This window comes from Drosophila pseudoobscura, chromosome 2, assembly GCF_009870125.1.
Source record: "Drosophila pseudoobscura strain MV-25-SWS-2005 chromosome 2, UCI_Dpse_MV25, whole genome shotgun sequence".
NCBI lineage: Eukaryota > Metazoa > Arthropoda > Insecta > Diptera > Drosophilidae > Drosophila > Drosophila pseudoobscura.
This window is the reverse complement of record NC_046679.1, coordinates 29,858,561-29,880,475: the sequence shown is the minus strand read 5'-3', so window position 1 is coordinate 29,880,475 and position 21,915 is coordinate 29,858,561. Positions and strand designations below refer to the sequence as shown.

The following is a 21,915-nucleotide window of genomic DNA, read 5'->3' as shown; positions in this document are numbered from 1 at the left end:
TATATATATATATATATATATATGTACTACATACAAAAATACACTCATTTACATACATATACATATATGATGTATGTATGTAACGCATCATTCTTTTTAGGCTTTCATTGTTTTAGGTGTGTGTGTGTGTATCGTACATGTATGTATGGGTAGGTAAGCTGCTAATTGCTAGGCTACTCATATAAATCGCGTATATTATAAACTTTAGCTGTGGAGAGAGCAGAGCTATATGCGCCATGTATGCATTGTAGTTAAAGATATATGTATGTATGTATATATTTGTATATGGTTTGTGTGGTATGGTATTATGGCTACATATGTAGCTATATGTAGGTCGAAATATGCAGTAGATGCTCAATCATGGTGGCAAACACAGCTACGCCTTAAGTTACGACAATTCAATTCAACTGTACATTTATATAACTGCTTTTGTTTAGTTTTTGTTTTTTTGTTTCACGTTTTCACTGAAATGGTAAGAGCACAAATTGGATTCTAATATTATTGTATATGTTCCGTTTGTTAAACACTAGGCAAACAGCAACAACAATAACAGCAAATTCATGCAAAATAAAACAGTATAGAGCTAGTAATCATTTCTGTCCTTCGGGCATGCTCGAAATCATATTTGTATCATTCGCATTCAAATATTCTGGGATTTCTCTGATCTTTATTGGTACTATGCATTTTTCATTATAGATAAGTATTTTATATTGTATTTATATAAAGAAATTATGTATTTAATCTTGTCCACGCGCCCTCGCACTAAGCCCCAAAAAAGGATTTCCTTTTCTTTTCCTCGTTTTGTGCCTTTGTACGTGTGTGTGTGTGTGTGTGTGTGTGTGTTTGTGTATTGTGTTTGTGGATCGTGGACCTTGTTTGGGTTCATCTCGAAAGCCTCAAGCTTTGCTTCAAAACTTTGTGCAACGCCAGCGTTTTTTTGAGATTTGTTGTTCGTGGTGGATTTTGGTTGTGTTCTTGACCAGGGGATTTGTTTTTTGTTTGTTCTGTTTATGTTTCTGTTTTCTCAGTAATTGCTTCCGTCTGGCGGCGGCGTTGTTAAGAACTCATCTTGTCGCTTGTGCTCGATTAGGGCTCGCACAGTGCCGCTGTCCGTGGGCAGATCGGATTTTCGCCTCAGCAATGGCTTCTCCTTGTTCCGTTCGCCGCGTATCTGTGAGTAACGGAAGTGGGGTAGGCCAAAATATATGTAAAGTGCCCGCAACAACAGGTACAGCATACGTGTTTCGCAACACGGACAAGTGACGTTACATGGTGACTGGTGTGACGTTACGAGTGAGTTACGTTACGTTAACGATATAGGAAGTGCGTAGAAGAAGTTTTTGGCTTTTGGTGCCCCCCTTACAGATGGAACCACACAGCTACGAAATGTACATCCACTAACTGATGAAAACTCCTCTTTTCGGTTTCATATGTTACAAAGTCCAATTCGAGATCGTGTGGGTGTGGGTGGCGGTGGGATTGTGCGTGTATATGGTTGTGTTTCCAGTGTGTTAGAGCGTAGGCACAGTGGTTCAATTTCCATTTCAGTTTAGAAGTATTTGAATGAATGATATTTATACAAATGTTGGTTTGAATATGGAACTACACTTCGCTAAATATTTATGTATATTTTTCCCGCCCAATTTCGATGAACCACTGTGCGTACATGTTTGCTCAGAATTAAAGCCGTATAGACAGAGCGAGAGAGGAGAGTGAGAAGAGTATTTGTTGTGCTTATGAATTCGGGTTTAAAGACAGTGAGAGAACCAATAAGAGATAATAAATAAATAGACAAAAGTTAAAGATATACAAATATGTATTTTGTTTTTTTGTTTGTTGTTTAAATGACATGAGTGTGATTAATTTTAACAGACATTCGTTCGATTAGAATTAGAGTTGAATTAGAGTAGGTGTTCGCTGGGCACAGCTCACAGCAGACGCCATGGATCAGATCACACATTGGCGGGATTAGTAGTTGTTTAGTGTGGTTAGTGTGGCAAGTGCCTGTCTCACCTCTCGGGGCTCCTGCAGCGACGACTGTTTCTGTGGTGGTAGCGGCGGCGGTGGCTGGCGCGACTGCTGCGGTAGCTGATCGTACGTTAGATCATTCTCATTGTATTGATCGTACAGATTTTGACTATCGGTTAGCTGCTGCTGCTGCTGCAGGCGGCTGTTATTGAAATAGCTCGACCTGGACCACTCTGGATTGGTCCTGGCCAGGCTCTCCACCTGCTGCCAAAGCTCCTCCCGGTGCGACAGCTTCTCTCGCTCCCTGTCGGAAGACAACAACAATCATACGATTAGATATACAATATTAAGAGGGTAGTGTGCTGTCCGTACATCTGCTTGTCTTGCTTGTAGTTCTTGCTGCACTCGTCGAACAACCGCTGATCCATCTCCATGAACAGCTTGAGCGCATTGTAAATGAGACCGTGTATGGTCTTGTTCCAGTGCGTCTTGGAGTTGCGATTCAACGCTGGGAACATTATTGGCAGTATAACCGCCGAATTGTCCGCTATTAGGGACATAATGTACTCGTTGTTCCAATAATACAACGCCCGTTCGGCCACCTGAAAGTGCGGCGAGGAGACACACTTGGCTATCTGACGAAACAGCGGCACCATCACCTTCTGGAACTCGGCCGGCTCGATCACATCCAGCAGCTCTTCCACCTCATTCAAGAACATCACCTCCTTGGGACTGTGCGTCTTCGGCCAGAACTTAAGCAAACTTCTGCATGGGATGGGGACAATAAATCAATTTTAATGTGTTGTACATCTCATGCTCACGGCATGTTGTGCGGAAGTTGGGCTCAACACTCACTTGATGACCGCCTCGGACAAACTGGGATCCTTCTCGAGGAACTGCACCACACAGTAGGTCAACTGTGGATGATAGACCGAGAGGCTCTTGGCTTTGTGCAATGGCAGCAATACCTTAAGTAAAAATTGTTTATGCTCCTCTTTGAGCGGTAGAGCAAAACCATTGATAATGCTGCCCAATATCTCCAATAATTCGGCTATGCCATTATGATGTTCCGTCTCATAAATAAATCTAAATAAAAAAAAAAAACAGAATGGTTTAGAGAGGATTGGGATAGGATAGGATAGGATATACGGGGGGCGACTCACCTGTAAAAGACATTGTTGATCTGCTTTCTAATAAATGCTCTCAAACCCAAGAATTTTCCATAGATGCGATGTAAAACAGTCTTTAGGAAATCACGTTCACGTGGATCCTCCGAATCGAATAAATCCAATAATTGTAATACAAATTGATGATCAATATAACGCTTGGCAATATTTGGTTGGAAATCCGGTGACTCCAAGAAACGCAAAAACAGCTCATATACCAATTGAAGGTGTGGCCAAGACGACTCGAGCGTTGGCTCGTCCTCTTCGGGATCAAATTCGGCACCATTCGGATTTGATGATGGCGGCAGCGTCCGGAATAGATTCACAGAAAACTACACAAAAATATATTTATTATGGAGAGGATAAAGAGTTTGGTATGGTATCCTAAATACTAACCATATTGATCGCCTCCGGATAGATAATTTCGGTAATGATGCCATTTTGGTTTGTGAGAAAATCGACCATCTCGTGCAGAGCCGCACGCTTCACCTCCTTGAATTTGAGGTCGCTCAGCGGCTCGGAGAAATCGAAAAGCGTGCAACATTGTCGTATCTTTTGGATGAAAAGCTCTTCCCGTTCACTGGCGGCCGTCTCTGCGAAATCCATAATACAATTTATCAAAATATATTACGTTCTTGTTAAATATGCAGCTCTATTTACACATCAAATAATAATGAAAAATATAATAATCCTACGAAAAACGTCAAGGAAACCAACAGCAAATCGATCAACAAAAAGTAAGGCAAGGCGAAACTCAAAATGTATCAAAAATTCAATGAAGAACAGATAAAGGATCAAGTTCTATGGGCCACCAAACCGAATGGCCATGTCAACCAGGTAGATGTGGTAGGTGCTTCTATCACTTTATCTGCGTGCTGCATGGCCATTGGTTTGGAATTAGCTGTAGCTGGAGAGATAGCAACCTCGCAGTGCAGGCAGTGCCAAGGCAACCGACGCAGTGGGCGGCGAATGAAACAGATTCCGATCGCGTGCACGTCCTGGACTGCCCGTCAGCTGTTGCAACGTTTGTGGGGATGTGAGGCCCTGATGATGATGATGTTGCGACGAATGACCAATAATTCCAGCCATTCCGCCACCACCTGTGACATCACCATTCTGATGTATGCCCAGCGTAGTCGTTGGCAGAATAACAACTGCAGATGTGGATGTGGTTGTTGCTGTCGCTGTCGCTGTTGCTGTCACTGTTGCTGGTGCTGTTCCACTGCCATTGCGCTGGCCAATGCCCAGGGAGATGCTTATGCCTCCCACCAGATTCTGTGCCACCGTTGGACGCAGCTCCTCGGCTGGCGGCACGGGCACCTCCTGGCCTTCGGCAGCAGCCGATGGCAGGGTCGAGGATGCTGCTGCCGCTGCTGCTGCTGCAGCACTATTTCCCACACTCTTGGTGGCATTCAATATGTTCTTAATGGCTGCGGCCGCACTCACGGGTGACTTGGAGGTAGATGAGGTAGCGATGAAATGAGAGTAGATTGATTTTTTTTAAACATTTTTTTTGTTTTGTGAATCAGATTCTGTATGTGTCTGTGTGGGTGTGCAGAATATGTGTGGGTGGGTGTGTGTGTGTAATAACGGAGCGCTGCAAACCTTGCTGGCCGCTATTGAGCCGCCTGCATTATTGGTGGCAGATGATGAAGCGGACGATGAGGACGCGGACGATGCTGCTGAGGCGGCTGCTGTGGCCGCAGCTGCTGCTGCAGCCGATGTGGCCGCCGAGAAGTGTTGCGCCAATGTGGATACAAGCGAATTTCCACCACTGCCTGTGCTTCCTGCCGCTGCTGCTGCTGCTGTTGTTGCTGTTGCTGGTGCCGTGTTCTTCGACATCCCTGCATTTGAGGACAGCGACAACGATGATGTGGAGGACTGTGAGCCAAACGGCGACGAGGCTATCAAAGCGGCGGCAGCTGAATTGGCTCCACCACCATAGGTGGCCGCTGAGGATGAGCACGAGGCCGAGGAATTGGCAGCAGCCGAGGCCAACGAGGAAGAGGCCGCCTGCGATAGCGAGGACAATGCCGATGCCGACGAATTGGAGCTGGTGGACGAGGACGATGGCGACGAGGATGTTGTGGTGGTTACTACTACTGCGGCTGCCTCTGGCGGCGACAGGGGCATCTTTCGACCCTCGAACTTGGCCTTCAGTTCCTCCACGCTGCTGAATTTGAACTTACTGCTACCCTGCGCAGACGATTCCAGCGACTGTTGGTCCTCCTCCTCGTCGTCGGCCAGCTGGTCTAGGCCGCTGTGGAACGATGGCGACTTTGGTAAGCGTATGCCCAAGGCATAATATCCAGCGGCTGGTGGCTGATCCTGTTGCTTCTGTTGTGGTTGCTCTTTGCTGGAGGAGGAAGCAGAAACAGATTGGGATGATTCCTCCTGCTGCTGTTGCTGCTGCTGCTGTTGTTGTGACTGCTGCTGCTTCTGCTTGGGTCCGTTGAGGTTACCCGTCAGCAACATAGCACCGAATACCATTTCATTAGTGCCCCACTTGGTTTAATGGCCACCCAATCGAACCGCATTTGTCTACCCCCGCGAATTGCCGCTGAGAGACCGACACCGACACCGACAACGAACGACAAAACACACACAAATTGTTACACACTCTATGAAATATGAACGTGAAGAGGACTTTAAGCATGAATGTTTAGCATCTGTAATGGAACTGTAATATAGATAATGATAAGGATTAATGCCATGTGCGATCGATTATGAGTGTGGGGCCGGGGGGACAAACACAAGACAACACGCACACACACACAAAAATGAATATGAAAATGGAAATGAAAGCCAAGTGCATGTCAAAAAAAAAAAAAACAAAATATGAAATGAAATGCGGCAACGCCTCCACCGCCGACAATTTTCAGGAAAATTATTATATTTTTTGAGACACCACTTACAGGGCTCCGGTGGGCAGAGCAGGGCGGAGAGGAGAGGCAGAGGAGAGAGTAAAAAAACGTAGAAAAACACAAATATATCCAACTAATATCTAAAATTCTTGCTGCTCGCCGGATGAAAGTCTGGAAACGTAAATTATCTTATTTTTTTGGAAACTGCTGGCTGGCTGGCACGACGCAGAGCTGCTCGTCGACTGCGCGCTGCCGGGCTATCGGAAAAATCAATAAATTTGTGGGTGGGACGGAACGGAACGGAGCAGAGCGGAGCAAGAGTATAATGGGATACCGACGGAATGGCAATGGCAACAGTGGCCGCTGAACAACACTTTTGCCACAACAGCGCACAGCAAAAACAACCACAGAAAACAATAATATTAACCAACACACACGAATTTGTTTATACGATTTGTATGTCAACAGGCGGGCAACAACCGCCTAAGCAATTAGCAAAAAGGTAAAGTCAATAACAATTTGATGAAGGCTATGCACAAGACAGACAGACACACACACACACACACACACAGAGCAAGCAGAGCATGAGACAACCAGAAAAGAAGAGCTAGAGAGAGTGAGAGACTTGGCGCAGCAAGAGCGAGGAGACATTCGCTGGAGTGCGCGGCGCGCACACATCAAAGAGAGATGAGATGTAATTGAGAGCTGTCTGCAAAAGCTCTATACATGCGTGTATGTGTGCCTGTGTGCGGGTGGTTGTGCGTCAGTGTTGCCACCCACCTAATCAGACGGCAATGGCACTCCCTTGACCTTTAACGTGGTACGTACGTGATTAATAAATAATAAACCAATTGCAACAGCTGAGCAAAAACAATTAGAAGAGAACAAAAAAAAAAACCACAACAAAGCTGAGTTTAGTTTTCGGTGTGACCGAAGTCTGGTGGCCAGAGACTTGCTGGATTTTTTTCTTTTGTGGAGAGTAAGACTAACTGTATTTACAGTGTGCGAAATGTGATTTGGCCAAGTTCATATTTCCATTGCACTGCATACATTTTAATCAACACCTGCCCAAAAAAGTATGCTACATTCCCAGGATATTTTTCAAGGGTAAAACTCTAAAAAAACAAAAGAAAAATCTCCAAGCTCTGTGTCACTAGTAACACTAATTAAAACTAAGTTATGCCCTTTATTTACTCACTCTCGTTTAGGTAGCTGAGTGGCGTCAATTCACAATTTTTGGACACATTGTAACGGGAGCTGCCTTGGCGTTTCTCCTTGCGCACCAGCGGCGTTCCGATGGTTTGGTTTAGTCCCTTGGTGATCTGCGTTGGCGGTGGCGCATCACGCGGGGGCGTACTGTCCCTGTCTTTGTTAGCCTGAAAGAGTGTACAGCATTAGTAAATCGTGGCTACATAAATCGTATGGTATATTTGTAGTAATTTGGTTTTCTTACTGAATAAAACAAACAAAGAAAAAAACTAGGTAACAAAAGAAAGCAAAATGCATCAGATATTAAATATTAAATTCTTAACATAGCACTTGCAAAAATTACGAGAGTACGCCTAGAGTAGAGATCATCCGTTGAAGTCACCGTATTACCGTCACTTTTTTTTAAAGAGCATTTACCTTGGTCTTTGCGAATCCTTGACGCCTAAGTCGCGCTGCCTGTGGGTGTGTTTTATTCTGAGTTTAGTAATGCCAAACAGATAAATGTGCACACGGGTTTGGGGGGCGGAAATTGGTTGGCTGCTGGTAGCTAACACGGTACTACGTAAGGATCATACTTGTGTGTTTTTTTTACAAACATTTAGAAGTCAGTCACAAAGTATTTTCGTTGCTTCTAAGGATACCTTTTCTATTTAAATGTGGGGAGAGGTGTGCTTCTTCTTAATCCGATATTATGCTAAATATACTCTTCAGGATTGTAGTAAGGAGGGTTTCCACTGATGATCTAAAAGCACGCAAGGGTCCACTCTAAGGCAACTAAAATTTCCCCCTATCGATTTCCATGCATGTTTCTATAATCGATTATTAATATTTGTGATCCCCGCGATTGATGGCGCTTTTGATAGATTCGATTTTGATTTTGATTTGTTATCCAAAAGCATTTCCACAATTGGCAACCTTTTGAGAGGGCTAATTGGTGTCTTGGTCATTTGGCTTGTTCGTTGGGCGGGAAGAGGTAGGGGGTGGCTTAACACACATCATTTTTCAGCGATAAGATTAGATATAGTTTGTTAAGGTTTTCGACTTTGCGGCACAAGGAAGTATTGTACTTTATGGAGTGGGCATAACACATACATATGTACACAAACACATCCATATATATATTTATATATATAATATATGTATTTACATTGATTTTATGTTTTATAATTTACGTCAAATAACTGTTAGGCACAAGGCATGCGTAGAGGTAAGGTGACGATAGGCGATAGGCAATAGAGAGAGAGAGAGAGTCAGAGAGTAGGTGGTGGTGGTGGTGTTGTAGACAATGCATTCGCTAGACACGACTCACCTCGCTGCTGATGGGTACACCGCCGCTGGTCACCACAAGGGGTATGGCTGACGTTGTAGTTGTTGTTGTTGTTGCTGCTGGTGTTGGTGCTGCTGCTGCTGTTGTTGTTTCTGTTGGTGTGGCTATTGTTGCTGTTGTACTAAAGTTACTGTTATTCTCTTTGATACCGTTAGTGGCCGATGTCGCTATGACTATGCTACCGCTGCTATCGGCGCTGACACCGACGCCGACGACGCCGCCGCTGCTGCTGTTGTTATTGTTATTTGTGACTTTCGGCGTCGCTGCAGATGATTCTGCTGACGATGCTGCTGCCGCTATTGTCGCTGCTGCCGCCTCTGATGTGGTTGCTGCTGACGATGCTGCTGCCGCTGTCGTTGTTGTTGTTTCTAACGCCTCGTTATCCATAATACGCTGCTGTGTCAGCTTTAGCTCTTCCGATATTCCTTATAGCTCTTACCAAAAAACAAACCAACCGAAAAACATAAAATAACAAACAAATATGACAGCTGGGCCGGCCGAATCAAATGATTGCTATCTGAAAATTATATTTGCACTGTGAAGTGTTGGAAAGAGAGAAATTAACGTAGCAATTAACCAAAAGAAACGGACAGAAAAAAAAACAATAAAATATCATGCTACAAAATTCACGACACACACGCATACACATACATACATACGCTTTTGGTTGATTACCAATAAAGAATCATGGCAATCGGTTTTTGGAACTTCTTATTCGAAACGCAACAGTGTCTCTGCTAACTGGATCACTGTCCAGCACAAATGGCGGAAAACCGCTTCGAATCAGATCAGAACAGAACAGAATCCAAAGTTGTCACAAGAAGTCCCCACTGTGGCCGCAAATTAATGCCCATGCCATGCCATGCTATGATTTTCTAGCAAACACAAATCCGGTTCTAAACGGTAATAAACATGTTCTCAAGCTTCTTCCACACACAACATGCACTTGGCCCCCGGGAGAGACGAGACTCCACTCCACTCCAATGGACTCCACCAAAGAGGGCTCTGCTGGCTCTCCACTGGCTAAGAGGGCAGGTGTCGCCTCCGGGGCAGCTTCTGTCTTCTGTCCCTTCTCCGAACACCAACAACACAGTAATAATCAGACATTTTAATTTTTTGCACAACTTACAGCAAAACGGAAATAAATAACAAAAATTCCATAACACACAGGCAAAACGTCAGAATGAGAATCAGAAAGCAGAGAAACAGAGAGCGATACGGACGAGCAACAAGTTGCGAAGCAATGGCCGTCGTCGAATCAGAGTTGCCAGACAGAGTTGTCATGCGAACGAGCGTGAAGAGCATTTTTTGGGTGGTGGTGGTGGTAGTGTTGTTGGTGTGCGGAATAGCGTGCGGGGGGATTGTGGGCTGGTGGGGGGGTCGGGGTGTGCTGGGATGGCATTCTTTAACACAAAAATATTGTTAAGCGCAAAGTTTTCATATACTCATACTTTTAGTGGTCCCCCTTTAACCCAGAGCGAGAGAGAGAGAGAGATAGCAAGTGAGAGAGCGCCGCCAGAGTAAAAATAAAATTAATGTGTACTATGCATAATTAATAGTTTGTGTTGCATCAAGACTCGAAACTCAATTAATAGATGGGTGCAAAAAGCAAATGAGGGGGAAATACATATATACTCAAATTGTGAATGTCAAGGGTTTTTTTTGGGTTGGTATGGTATGGTGCTCTTGGAGGAGCAGGAAATCAGGGGATCGGCTCTATTTACCGCCAGAAGCTGCAAGAACTTGTTCAATTTGCCCCTGCTGAGATTCAGGCTCGAGAACATCAAACTTATCGCTGATAAAAGCCGTTTCTTTACGTAAAAATGCGAATTCTAACAAAACGCACGCACACACACACACTCGCAAACACACGTACGCACACACACACTTGCTGCTGTTAATTCACTCGAGGCTATGTATTATTTGCGCTTCACTTTTTCATTTGGTGCGCTGCAATTTCTTCTGATTGTGATTTTCACATGCGAATTTCACAAGCTCTCTCGCGAAATATCGCACTTCACAGCACGGCGTACTATCAGCAGCGGGGTCAAGTTCACCTTTTCTTCAAGAACACACAACATCAACGGCTTGTTTAACTATATTTAATATTTTATGTAAACTGTTTTATTCACGCAACGTTGTCGAGCCTGCTCAATAGAAAATAGAGGTGCCAGGGCTGTACACTCTAGATCGGGCTGCCAGAGGGTCTCAAAATTCGATAATTTCCGTGTCAATTCTTTTTCCAGCTTTCACATAAATAATAATATGCATTAAAAAATGTCCCGAGCTAGTTGCAGTGATTAGACTTACATAATTTAACTAGTTTTTGTTATCAAACCAGGGCGGCAACAACCGCTGCTCAGAGGCAACTCTGAATGTAAAACCAGCTGGCAGCACCGTCAAATTATTGTTGTTATTGGCTGTGGAGGCGATGTGTTTATTTTTAATTAATAAGTTTTAATTAATTAAACCCTTTGAAATGCAGATAATAATTAAAGTTCTTACGGGCAAGGACTGCACGCTCGAGGTGAGTGACGAATAATAAATACGAGTCAGCATGAATTTGCCCTACTTTTCGTAATTTTTGGACAGGTCTTGCCCACTAACACCATTTTGGAGGTGAAGCAACAAATTGAGACAGCACTAAAAATAACTGCGGCAAATCAGAAGCTACTCCTGATGGGACGTCCCCTGAACAATGATCTGACAATTTCTTCGTATGCAAACATCAAGGAAGGCACCAAAATCAATCTGGTGGTGATGAAGCCCAGCCTGCGCGACTGCATCCTTCGCGGCTTTCGCAAATTCTACAACGAGCAGCAGTCGGAGCGCCTGACCAACGAATTCATGGCAGATTTCGAAAGGAAACTAAAGGAGCACAGCCTGGACGACTTGGAGCGTTTTGCCGAAAGCACAATAGGCAAAGTGGAAACATAAACTTGACCCCCCATTCCTCAAACCCCATGTATATTTATTTCAAATGTGTCAGTAAAAACACTTGACTGAGAAGAATATTTCCTTGTTTTTACTCCCGTCTGGCAACCCTGATTCCGGCCTGCATTGACCATTGACAGCAGTGTGCGAAGGTAGAGCGAAGAAGAGCAGAAAAGAGAATGCGAGTGCTGTCGTGCAAAATTCTTGGCAGAGTTGTTAACTCCACGCTGTCCACCGTCAATCCAGTGAGATCTTTTTCCAGAAATCTTCCAGCCATGGTGAAAGTGAGTTGTTGCCGCAATCAAATCATCCCTCTTCCCACACAGATGTGGGGCCGGGGTTCAATTACATAAGGCAGTACCCTATGCTTAAATATTGATTCGATGCGGAAGCGAGAATTGCACGAATGTGCAGCGCTGCGCTTCAAGGTTACGCACACTAACATTTCTTTTTCTCGATGTGCGTGTGTGTGCGGCTGCTATTTTAGGTTGGAGATGCTCTTCCCGCAGTGGATCTGTTTGAGGATTCCCCGGCCAACAAAATCAACACCGGCGACCTGGTAAATGGCAAGAAGGTGATCATCTTTGGTGTGCCCGGAGCATTTACACCCGGCTGCTCAAAGGTAATAACACATTGGCCTTTTGCCGAAAATTGGCAAGCATCGAATAATCAATATCATTAAATCACAGACACATTTGCCGGGCTATGTGAGCTCCGCCGATGAGCTGAAATCCAAGCAGGGAGTCGACGAAATTGTCTGCGTGTCGGTCAACGATCCGTTTGTGATGTCTGCCTGGGGAAAGGAGCACGGCGCTGGCGGCAAAGTGCGCCTCCTGGCCGACCCAGCCGGTGGCTTCACCAAGGCTCTAGATGTTTCCATTGATCTGCCCCCACTGGGAGGTGTTCGCTCCAAGCGCTATTCGCTGGTCGTTGAAAACGGCAAGGTCACCGAATTGAATGTGGAGCCCGACGGCACTGGCCTCAGCTGCTCCCTGGCCAACAATATCGGCAAGAAGTAATCACAGAGAGAGGAAAACCAACTATTAACGCTTCCAAAAATACTTGCAAAAATCACTCAATTAGTAGGACTCTAGGCCTAGGGGAAACGATATCAATTCTATCTTGGAAAGAACTATGTAGAACATATAATATATGCGATTAGACAAGTTATATCCTAAAGTGTTTGCTTTAATATCTAGGGAGGGGGGGCTCTTAGTCTTATCTCTATATCTTAGGGCTAGCGGTTGTCGGTGTTGGGTGCAATCTTTAGCGAGAGCAGCTTGCCATAACCGCCACGTCCGGCGTCGTAGTCTGTGCGATATTCGTCTCGCACCTGGCCGCCGGTTTTGCCGCGTCCGTATTGACGGCCTTCAATGAAGCCGGCATCCCAGTCAACACGAATCAAGCGATCGTCCAAGCGAGTTCCATTCACAAATCTGCAATAAAGAGAAAACACACTCATTCCATGCAATTTCTTTTGTTGTTGTTTTCAACAGACGCCTGCCTACCTCATGGCGGACTCCGCTTCGCTTCGGATGTAGTACTCCACAAAACAGAAGCCGCACGGTGTCTTCTTGTATTTGTCTAGGCCCATTACGATTAGCCGCACATCGCCGCAGCGGGAAAACAGTTCGTGGATTTGTTCTTCAGTTGTGTAGAAACTCAAGTTTCCCACGTACAGTGTGCAAGAATCTTTCAGAGAACGCTCCTGCTCCGAGCGTGAGCCCTGTGGATTGGCCAAATATGTGAGAAACGGTTCCATGCAACGCAAATAAAACCTACCTTAAAGTGCTGATCACGGTAAGAGCTCAGTTCTACAGAGGTCGCCATATTTGTAAGTAAAATTAAAAATTAAAAAAAGTAATATTTTTTGTGCCTGTCTATAGAGCAGAGTGACCGCGTCCGACCCACAGAAATATACCAAAATATACCGTCTCATTTTCAAAATATACCGTAAATATACTGACGAATTCCATTTCTATTATACATAGAATATTGTATACCCTATTTCGTTAAATTAATATTAAATGAAGACCTATTCTCAAATTGATATGTTTTAGACATATTTATGCATGTAATTAGTGTCTTGTAAATATGTCTCGATCTCGATACCTATAATTGGTCTCTGTAAAAAGACAATAAGCTGCAACGTATCGTTGACATTGCTTTCAAACAGAAACTGAATGGCTTGGTATTCTTTGGTATTTTGAAAAACGCGCTAGAGTATTTTGTCATCTATTATTCTCCCAGTTCTTGGCTCGTTGTTATTATTAAATATATGGATATACTTCGTACTTAATGCAAAATTCAATCAATTCGGTAGGCAACAAGCGACAGCTGCGATTCCGTGGCGATGTCAGTGCCAGCTGTCGCGTGGAGGAGCTCCATCAGCTCCAAGAAGAGAATAGACAACAGAAACCAAAGCAGCTGCCGCTCTCCCAGGATGACGTTGCAGCGGCGACGGCGTCGTCGGCGGCCCAGCAGCGACTCCAAAGTGGTAAAAACCATTCATATTCTTGCAATTCTAATATAAACTGATCCTTCTGGATGTTATAGGACCCACAGAGACCGGTACGACAACCTTTCTGGACTTTTTCAAAGTGGAAATGACACGCGGCTACATGCTGGAACACGACGAGGAACGGTATTCGGCTCGACGCCAGAAGATCTACAGTTTCATGAGGATACCGCGCGACCTGGAACGCTTCATGATCTATGGGATAATGCAGTGTGCCGATTCCTTTTTCTACATACACACATTTCTGCCCGTCCGCTTCCTGTTGGCGGTCTGGGCTTTGGTCACAAGGACAGCGGCACGGATTTGCCGGCTACGCAGCAGCGGACAGCGTCTATTGTCACCCGCCGAGATCTGTGATCTGCTGAAGGGTGCCATCTGGATAGCTGTGACGCTAATCATACTGCTCGTGGACACGAATCGAGTGTATCACATCATTAAATCGCAATCGATTATCAAACTGTATATATTCTACAATATGCTGGAGGTGGGCGATCGTCTGCTGTCGGCCTTTGGACAGGATACCATGGATTCGCTTTTCTGGACGGCAACTGAACCAAAGAACTCCAAGCGGGAACACTTTGGTGCCTTCACGCATGTTCTATTGACCCTCGCCTATGTGCTTCTGCACAGCGTTCTAATCATGTTTCAGGTGGGTTCTGCACAGCTCTACTTTTATGTACATTTATAGATTTGTTTCTTATAGGCCACCTGCCTGAATGTGGCTCTCAATTCGAACAACAAGGGCCTGCTGACCATTATGATATCGAATAATTTTGTAGAGCTCAAGGGTTCGGTTTTCAAAAAGTTCGACAAGAACAATCTCTTCCAATTGACGTGCAGCGATGTCCGGGAGCGTTTCCATTTATCCGTTCTACTGTTTATCGTGATTATTCAGACCATGAAGGAGTTCGACTGGAGCTTCACGCAGTTCTATGTGATGGTGCCCGACTGCATAGCGGTGCTCTTCACGGAGATACTCATTGACTGGGTGAAGCATGCCTTTATCACGCGTTTCAACGAGCTGCCCGAGGGCATATATCGCGAGTATACGACAAGTCTCGCGTATGACATGACCCAGACGAGGCAGAAGCACGCCTTCTCGGACCACTCGGACTTGGTGGCACGCCGCATGGGCTTCATACCATTCCCGTTGTCTGTGGTGCTCATCAAGGCCATCTACACGGCCGTATCGTTTCACAATCTGGCTGCATGGCTGCTCTTCCTGCTGGCCTATCTGTTTGCCCTGGGCCTGAGGATCTGCCTCACGATCTGTGCCCTGGGCAAGGCCTGCAAACTGATGAAGGAGCATCAAACGGAACGCAATAGTTCCACGCCAAGCAGTATGACTAATATGCCTTTTGTTGGCGGTGCAGCCAGCGGCAATTCTGTGACTGGACAGCCATTCCATCACCCTCATTCGAATCACAATAACAACAACAACAACAGTACTGCTACCAAGCCGCCAGCGTCAGCCAACGCGACGACAAGCGTCATTACGTTGACCCCACCAAATGCTGCCACACATCCGCACGACATGAGCCTTAATTTCTCGCATTCATCGGTGCAGTCCACGTCCACACCCAAGAAGGCCGTCAGCGAGGAGGAGCTGGATGTTACCAACTCACTGGAGCTGGGGGCCACAGCTCTCTTCTCCAACAGCGATGTTGATCTGGACGATGTGTGCCTCAACGAGCAAGTGACCAACACCAATGCCGGTTCCGCCGTCCAGGAAGTCTACCAGGAGCAGGATCTGGCACGCAGCCAGCCGGACATGCAACAGCTGAACGATTCTGGATCGTCCGGCGATGCCACCAGCGCAATGGCCACCAAGCAGGCCGCCAAGCGTCCGCCCAAGCGCACACACAAACGCTCCGAATCGGAGCCGCTCATCCCGAGTCTGGCCGACAAGACGGGCGCTTCTGGGGGGATGGCTGGCAGCAATCAAACGACACAGCTATAGCCATAAATCGATGCTAAATTATTAACTTTTGATTTTATCGTGTGTTTAATTGCGTTTTTGATATTTTTTGTAAAACAATTTAGTTGCCGTTTTGTAATAGAATACGTAAGGATAAGAGAAATGGATTTAGTTATAGTTTTATTAAGGAAAATATGATTGAATATGATTGAAATATGATTTGTTCCCTAAACCAGTTTTCCCAGAAAGTACATATATAAATACCTTGTTCTGGGCGAGTGAGTTTTTGGAGCAGCCTAAGGCAGATTTCAAATTGACTACTGCGAGATATTGTTGCCTGATGGATGGTCCATTCGAGCTTCTGGCTTGCCGTTTGTTGGATAAATCCGATTTAGGTCCAATTTTTCAGTCATCTTTTAAGGCCCTGCCTGATTGCAAGGGGGATGAGCAGAAGGATTCAATAGCGCTTTAAAGAACGCCCTGCCACTGAAAAAGATGATAAAAAGCAAGTGGATAAGTCTGGTGATCAGAAGCAGGGCATACTTTAAAATGAAATCATTTTTTGGGTCTGGAAATTTGTATTTTTTCAGCATAAGGATTGTTTTTGGTATATCGATGCTGTATCGATTTATACATAATTAATTGAAAAAGTGTATCGATTTATTTATCGTTTGAGTTTACGCTTTCGATTAAAAGGTTTCTGATATCGTTTAACGCTTATCGAGGAAATAGCTTGAAGAGTTTATACATTTATTTATCGTTTAAGCGTAAGATTTCGATGAAAGGTTTCCGATATCACTTATCGGTTATTTAGGAAATAACTTTTTTTATCCATTTGTTTATCGTTTAAGCGTAAGAATTTGATAAATGGTTTCCGATATCAATAAAATAAATTGATAAGCGTTTATCAATTTTCCTATCGCTGGTCTGTAAGCTTTGGATACATTTTTACGATATTCTTATATCATTTGATGATAAAATCTGACAAAATATAGAAATTTCCCTGGAACATAGACGTAAAACATCAAAAGGAATATAAATACATCAAAGAAAGACACTGATTTATGTATAGTTTTTATATAGGCTTTTGACTATCGCTTATCTAGGAAATAAAGAGTTTTAATCGATTTTCTAATCGTTTATGATAATTAACACTCTCAAAATAATCAAAAGGAGTCTACATACAAAGAAAGACATCGACTTATTTATCGTTTATATCTAAGCTTTCGATAAAAATTTTTAATCGGGTGTTCCCGAATCATTCTAGAACTATAGAAACGACCCTCTCATATCCTAGCAAAACATCAAAAGGAGTACAATATCGATTAATTTTATTATTCACGGCTCTCAGAAAAGTTTTGTGCTAATATTTGATTGGCATTCCTGGCAACCTTTGGCCTTATACTAAGCTCCACTCCCACCCACTGGCCTGGCGTTGAACAACAAATGGATAAGATAACCCACAGAAATCCTCAGGGCGAAAATTGCTTTCAGCTTAGCGAGAAATTGTTTTCTGGATTTGGCTCCAAAAAAAATGGCTCTCTGTGTGATGGTGGAGGGGGGCCTGGGTGCTCGTCTTGGTTTTCATGAATGAAAATGGTTTCCCGCGTTGTTTGTGTTTGCACGCGTAGAAAAATCAACAAGCTGCAAAAAAGGGAGCGAACGGTGGGCACCCCCCGAGCCCCCAAGCACCCCGTCCCCACCGGCTTTCAAAAGATTACACGCGCGTGCACGCACAAGGGCGCTCCATACATCTGAGGAGAGGGCGATGGGCCCTACGCTCTAGCTGGGAGGCGTTTCGTTTTTATGAATGAAATTTTACGCTGACCTTGGATGAGCGCATCGCGCGGTTGCGTCAGTGCCCTGACAAAAAGGGGAACACTTTCGAAAAGCGGCCCCCCCACAGCCTGCAGGCCAGGCGCATGCTCACCAAAACGTTCGAAAATAATTCCCCTGATATCCCCTGGCTAGGCATTTTTTCATTCATTCATGAAAACTCCTGCTTTCTTTTCATGAATGGCTCTGGCTCTGGCTCTCGCTCTCCGTTTCTCTTTGGCCTTCAAGGACACGCCGCTCCCACAACGATGGCGTCCTTATTGATTTTCCCTTTTGCATTTCCACATTTTCCACATTCGCTTTCTGCGTAGGCGATCCGTGCGCCGCGGCGCACGGGTTTAATGTAACATTTCCCTTTTTTATGGGCTTCCTCGCATTTAAAGTCGGGCGCCCTGTGGTCTGTGGGTTGAAAACCTGAGCAAATTGCCAATGAATTATTGTGGTCATTAGGTGGGATTTCTTGCATAATCCTTAGGGGGCGGCTGTGGCCCGGAGTAGGGTAGCTTTTGCATCTGCTTTGTTAGGGAATTTGGTGGCATTTCTAAAGGAATTTGGTCTCTGGCTGACAGGGCGTATGCTTATTATTTTTTTTACAAGATGTGGGAAGTTTTCAAATAGCAAGGCAATAATTTAATCCTTTCGCAAGTTCTTTCAGATGCTCCGAAACTATGGAAATAATGTACTTATGAATAAGAGCTTATCATAGAGCTGCTTAAAAGCCATTATGTACCTCATTATGGACAAGAAATTGTGTACAACCTTCAGGTACAAGCCTATAGAACTGCAATTCCTTAGTTAATAATTTCTTAGATTTTACAGCTTTTAATATTTTGAATTTCATATCAAACTTTCTTAAAAGTAGAACCTAAATAATTTCTAAACATCTTTTTGGTTCAATATTGTCTTTTTGGATAGCTATAAAATGTATTTAGTACCTAAACTGATTTTCTAATAATTTGTTAGTATTTTATAGATTTAAATATATTGAAATTTATATCAAGTTTCCTTAAAAATATAACTTAAATCATTTTTAAACATAATTTTAGCTTCTATATTGGCTTTTTGGACTGATATAAACTGTATCTAGAACTGAAATTCATTAGCTAATAATTTCTTAAATTTTACAGCTTTAAATATGTTTAAAAATCCTATATTATTGCTCTCTTAAATCCTGCTCCCCCAGGAGCTGTAAAAACTTTGGCAAACTTGACGCCTGACGTCTTGATTGTATATCAAAAATGTGAGTGTGTGCCTTGGGTCAATAAGCATAGTTTTGTGGTAGAGCCAGAGCCGGAGAGAGAGAGAGTAAGAGAACCTTCAATAATATCCGGCCGGCAGCCGGCAGCTTCTTGGCATGCGTTAAAAATAGCCTTGAGAAAGTCAAGAGCAGGGAGCAGAAGAAGAGTACAACCCAAGCAAAGGAAAGTGAACGCGTAGTTTTATGAATGAACGAAAGGCCAGGCAGGCACCGCACCCAATGCTTCACCCTGCTCTTGACTGCCGCTTTACCCCATAATTTATTGATTTTTCTTTTGGAGGGGGCATGCGCACTGGGGGCAGCTCCAGCTTCAGCCAGCCAGCCAGCCAGCCAGCCAGCCAGCTGCTTATCTGTGACACATTGTCGTCAATGGAGCGCCCTCTCTGCACGATGCACCCCCAAAAAAGACTGTTGCTTCTCCACTGACGTCATAGGAGCAAGGAGGCAGGCTTTAATCAGACACAAAGGAACAGAGAAATGAATGGTGTGGGCATTCAGATTAGATATTGATGCGGCGATCATGGGAGAATTCACGGAACCAGTGATAGCGCTCGAGGTGCAACTGCACCGACTCGCCAAACACATACAAGTGTACGGGCATAAAGTCGTACTGCTCATCGTCGTCATTCTCATTTTCGTCATCATACAGATCAGCTTCATCGTCGGAGTACTCCTCATTCGATAGCAGGACATCGACAACAATCAGGCAGTGCAGCAGGAAGATGACACTGCAGACCAGAGAGCACACCGCCTGAGCGCGCAGATAATCAAAGAAGGGATGCACTGGCTTCTCCGGCATTATGGGATCATCCATGTGAATATACATCATGTGGAAGTCCTCTTCGGCATCCTTCAGCGTCATCAGCGAGATAGTCACGTACAGTATGCAGCCGGCCATTGACCGCAGGATTTCCTCGATAGCGCTGGCCGGGTTTCCAGTGCAGATATTGATGCTGGCAAAGAATACCAGCACGGTGAAGGCATAGAGTGTGACCGTGAAGAAGTAGTGCGTCACTTGGTCCATCACCGGAAGGAAGCTCAGATCCTGGACCATGAAACCACTTATATGGAAGCCCATCAGAAAAATGTTGGCCACCGTCTCGGCGGTATAAAATACGAACAGTATAGGTCGCATGGTGGATCGATTTGTATGGGCCAGACACAGGGCCTGACAGACATCGCACGGCAAGCTTTTATCCCCAAAGGAAGGCAGCTCTGATGCTCCTTGGATGTTTGTCTGCTTGGCTGCTCCTGCTGACACATCCACAGCTGGTTGGGTGGTCTGTCGCTGACAGATTTGTCGTCAATAGGCGGCTCGCGTCATGGGCACAGCTGCAAGAACACAAAATCATGTATAAAAAGGGGCAAAAGGACCTCCCCCCAAGTACAAGTACATACAAATACAATGGAAGGAGATTAGAGACTCATGCGTCCACCACTCGAGAACTCACGAAACCAGCGATATCGTTCGAGGCGCTCCTGTACATATGCACAACAAAAATACAAACGTACGGGTATATAGTCCTCGTCTGAATCATCGGATGCGTCATACACTTCCAAATCATAGTCCGCCTCCTCATGCGACAGCATAACATCAATGACAATGAGACAGTGCATCAGGTAGATGATGCAACCGACCAGGGAACACACTGCCTGAGCATGTAGATAGGCAAAGAACGGATGCACAGGCTTCTCCGGTAGTTTGGGATCCCCCATGCCAAGGTACATCATATGGAAATCATTCTCCACATCCTTTAGTGTCATCAGCGACATAATCAAGAACAGTATGCAGCCAGCCAGTGAGCGTAGGAACTCCTCCAGCAGGACTGCCTTGTGGCCAGTGCTCGCACTAATGCTGGCAAATGCTGTGATCCCGGTGAAGACATAGAAGTTCACCGTATAGATGTAGTATGTGGTCTGATCCTTCAGTGGCAGGAAGCTCAGATCCAGCGACATGAAGCCGCGTATATGGTAGCCCATCAGTATTATGTTGACCACCGTCTCGACGGTATAGAACAGGAAAAGTACTGGCCGCAACATCGTACGTCTAGCGACTTCTATAGGCAGTATTGCAGGGCACTCCTCTGACAGATCTCGCACAGAATGTTTGACAGGGTCCGACACGGCACGACACGACACGCTTTTGTGTTTTGTGGGTCCGTCTCGTCTCAGTTTGAAAGTGCTGCCTGCCTGGGCTCATCATAAAAAAAAACCCACTTCACATTTGCTGCTGCTTCTTGGTGCTTCTGTTGTTGCGTCTGTCTCCAAGTGCCGCGCTGCCGTTTGCCGTCGTGGTTTTGCTGGAAACAGTAGCAACATTTTCTTGGCAGTTTGATGCTGTTGACTGCTGTTGACGGCGATTATGTTGATGACGCGAGAGACCGCAACGAATTTACGCGCAATTCTCCACCGTGCTTCAGCTCAAGTGTCGAGTAAGCATTTAAATATACGTCCATACAATGCTGGCGCCAAAATGTTAGTATGCCAAGGCTTATCTTCTGAATTGAATCGTCCCCCATCATATCGATATCTGCGACGGGGAATCTTTATTAAGACTTGTTTATGATATTTCGTACGCTTTACAAGTAGTTTCTTCATATTTGTTCGTATCATTTGCAATTTTTAGTCCCGAAACGGTGGTTGACATCTAAAAAGCGCTGCAGAACGTTGAAATGTACTAATGTACTTTTGTACCAAATACCAATTCTACTTTCAGTGACAGGTCCAGTGGTATCTTATTCTTCCTAATTTATTTACGGCTTGTCAAAAAGGTGTGTTTTTGATCTTCCATGTAAGCTTTTGCTCATATTTTCTTCCCTTAAAGTGCTGTGCATTCCTAGAAATCCGTGGCGATCCGTTTAAATTTGTTCCGAAATTCGAATATTTTCGCATTGGGGTAAATTAATCTTGGCCAAAA

At 44.7% G+C, this 21,915-nt stretch overlaps 7 protein-coding genes across 17 annotated transcripts; 3 read left to right on the top strand and 4 right to left on the bottom strand.

The window, feature by feature from the left end:
• Positions 1 to 260: 260 nt before the first annotated feature.
• On the bottom strand, positions 261 to 10,863 carry wrd (Protein phosphatase regulatory B subunit well-rounded). Of its 10 annotated transcripts, none has more exons than XM_033377181.1 (10): positions 10,845 to 10,863; positions 8,517 to 9,069; positions 7,625 to 7,663; positions 7,197 to 7,374; positions 3,531 to 3,727; positions 3,132 to 3,466; positions 2,824 to 3,054; positions 2,341 to 2,733; positions 2,014 to 2,272; positions 644 to 1,171 (listed from the first exon to the last, which is right to left on the bottom strand). In XM_033377181.1, the coding sequence occupies exons 2-10, from the start codon at positions 8,919 to 8,921 to the stop codon at positions 1,025 to 1,027; spliced, it is 2,184 nt and encodes a 727-aa protein (XP_033233072.1). In that variant the 5' UTR covers positions 8,922 to 9,069; positions 10,845 to 10,863; the 3' UTR covers positions 644 to 1,024. The 10 variants fall into 10 exon arrangements, with proteins under 10 accessions (XP_003736922.3, XP_033233072.1, XP_033233073.1 ...); XM_033377182.1 differs by lacking the exon at positions 10,845 to 10,863 and adding an exon at positions 10,592 to 10,810 and having other exon boundaries at positions 8,517 to 8,968; XM_033377179.1 differs by lacking the exon at positions 10,845 to 10,863 and adding an exon at positions 10,592 to 10,808.
• Positions 10,864 to 10,900: 37 nt separating this feature from the next.
• Positions 10,901 to 11,546, top strand: LOC4803173 (ubiquitin-like protein 4A). Its single transcript, XM_001359920.4, has 2 exons — positions 10,901 to 11,061; positions 11,127 to 11,546. The coding sequence occupies exons 1-2, from the start codon at positions 11,014 to 11,016 to the stop codon at positions 11,469 to 11,471; spliced, it is 393 nt and encodes a 130-aa protein (XP_001359957.1). The 5' UTR covers positions 10,901 to 11,013; the 3' UTR covers positions 11,472 to 11,546.
• A 40-nt stretch (positions 11,547 to 11,586) lies between these two features.
• Prx5 (Peroxiredoxin 5) lies at positions 11,587 to 12,638 on the top strand. The gene is made up of 3 exons (XM_002138026.4): positions 11,587 to 11,752; positions 11,956 to 12,090; positions 12,158 to 12,638. The coding sequence occupies exons 1-3, from the start codon at positions 11,648 to 11,650 to the stop codon at positions 12,485 to 12,487; spliced, it is 570 nt and encodes a 189-aa protein (XP_002138062.1). The 5' UTR covers positions 11,587 to 11,647; the 3' UTR covers positions 12,488 to 12,638.
• Cbp20 (cap binding protein 20) lies at positions 12,639 to 13,410 on the bottom strand. The gene is made up of 3 exons (XM_001359919.4): positions 13,251 to 13,410; positions 12,977 to 13,194; positions 12,639 to 12,904 (listed from the first exon to the last, which is right to left on the bottom strand). Exons 1-3 carry the CDS (start codon positions 13,296 to 13,298, stop codon positions 12,706 to 12,708), a joined length of 465 nt encoding a protein of 154 aa, XP_001359956.1. The 5' UTR covers positions 13,299 to 13,410; the 3' UTR covers positions 12,639 to 12,705.
• Positions 13,411 to 13,666: 256 nt separating this feature from the next.
• Positions 13,667 to 16,221, top strand: LOC4803171 (protein TAPT1 homolog). Its single transcript, XM_001359918.4, has 3 exons — positions 13,667 to 13,965; positions 14,025 to 14,635; positions 14,690 to 16,221. The coding sequence occupies exons 1-3, from the start codon at positions 13,767 to 13,769 to the stop codon at positions 15,944 to 15,946; spliced, it is 2,067 nt and encodes a 688-aa protein (XP_001359955.2). The 5' UTR covers positions 13,667 to 13,766; the 3' UTR covers positions 15,947 to 16,221.
• Positions 16,222 to 19,409: 3,188 nt separating this feature from the next.
• On the bottom strand, positions 19,410 to 20,255 carry LOC4803170 (uncharacterized). Its single transcript, XM_001359917.4, has one exon. The coding sequence runs from the start codon at positions 20,131 to 20,133 to the stop codon at positions 19,498 to 19,500; it is 636 nt and encodes a 211-aa protein (XP_001359954.2). The 5' UTR covers positions 20,134 to 20,255; the 3' UTR covers positions 19,410 to 19,497.
• LOC6897962 (uncharacterized) lies at positions 20,208 to 21,431 on the bottom strand. Of its 2 annotated transcripts, none has more exons than XM_033376699.1 (2): positions 20,397 to 21,425; positions 20,208 to 20,330 (listed from the first exon to the last, which is right to left on the bottom strand). In XM_033376699.1, the coding sequence occupies exon 1, from the start codon at positions 21,036 to 21,038 to the stop codon at positions 20,415 to 20,417; it is 624 nt and encodes a 207-aa protein (XP_033232590.1). In that variant the 5' UTR covers positions 21,039 to 21,425; the 3' UTR covers positions 20,208 to 20,330; positions 20,397 to 20,414. The 2 variants fall into 2 exon arrangements, with proteins under 2 accessions (XP_033232590.1, XP_002138061.3); XM_002138025.3 differs by having other exon boundaries at positions 20,238 to 20,330; positions 20,511 to 21,431.
• Positions 21,432 to 21,915: the final 484 nt, after the last annotated feature.

Coding starts and splice junctions, on each gene's coding strand:
- wrd (XM_002138028.4), bottom strand. CDS start 5,624: ATGGTATTCGGTGCTATGTTGCTGACGGGTAACCTCAACGGACCCAAG. Junction 3,467..3,530: donor ATCCGGAGGCGATCAATATG/GTTAGTATTTAG, acceptor ATTTTTGTGTAG/TTTTCTGTGAATCTATTCCG. Junction 2,734..2,823: donor TTGTCCGAGGCGGTCATCAA/GTGAGTGTTGAG, acceptor CATCCCATGCAG/AAGTTTGCTTAAGTTCTGGC.
- LOC4803173 (XM_001359920.4), top strand. CDS start 11,014: ATGCAGATAATAATTAAAGTTCTTACGGGCAAGGACTGCACGCTCGAG. Junction 11,062..11,126: donor GCAAGGACTGCACGCTCGAG/GTGAGTGACGAA, acceptor ATTTTTGGACAG/GTCTTGCCCACTAACACCAT.
- Prx5 (XM_002138026.4), top strand. CDS start 11,648: ATGCGAGTGCTGTCGTGCAAAATTCTTGGCAGAGTTGTTAACTCCACG. Junction 11,753..11,955: donor ATCTTCCAGCCATGGTGAAA/GTGAGTTGTTGC, acceptor CTGCTATTTTAG/GTTGGAGATGCTCTTCCCGC. Junction 12,091..12,157: donor TTACACCCGGCTGCTCAAAG/GTAATAACACAT, acceptor ATTAAATCACAG/ACACATTTGCCGGGCTATGT.
- Cbp20 (XM_001359919.4), bottom strand. CDS start 13,298: ATGGCGACCTCTGTAGAACTGAGCTCTTACCGTGATCAGCACTTTAAG. Junction 13,195..13,250: donor ACCGTGATCAGCACTTTAAG/GTAGGTTTTATT, acceptor GCCAATCCACAG/GGCTCACGCTCGGAGCAGGA. Junction 12,905..12,976: donor GAAGCGGAGTCCGCCATGAG/GTAGGCAGGCGT, acceptor TCTTTATTGCAG/ATTTGTGAATGGAACTCGCT.
- LOC4803171 (XM_001359918.4), top strand. CDS start 13,767: ATGCAAAATTCAATCAATTCGGTAGGCAACAAGCGACAGCTGCGATTC. Junction 13,966..14,024: donor CCAGCAGCGACTCCAAAGTG/GTAAAAACCATT, acceptor TGGATGTTATAG/GACCCACAGAGACCGGTACG. Junction 14,636..14,689: donor GCGTTCTAATCATGTTTCAG/GTGGGTTCTGCA, acceptor TGTTTCTTATAG/GCCACCTGCCTGAATGTGGC.
- LOC4803170 (XM_001359917.4), bottom strand. CDS start 20,133: ATGCGACCTATACTGTTCGTATTTTATACCGCCGAGACGGTGGCCAAC.
- LOC6897962 (XM_033376699.1), bottom strand. CDS start 21,038: ATGTTGCGGCCAGTACTTTTCCTGTTCTATACCGTCGAGACGGTGGTC.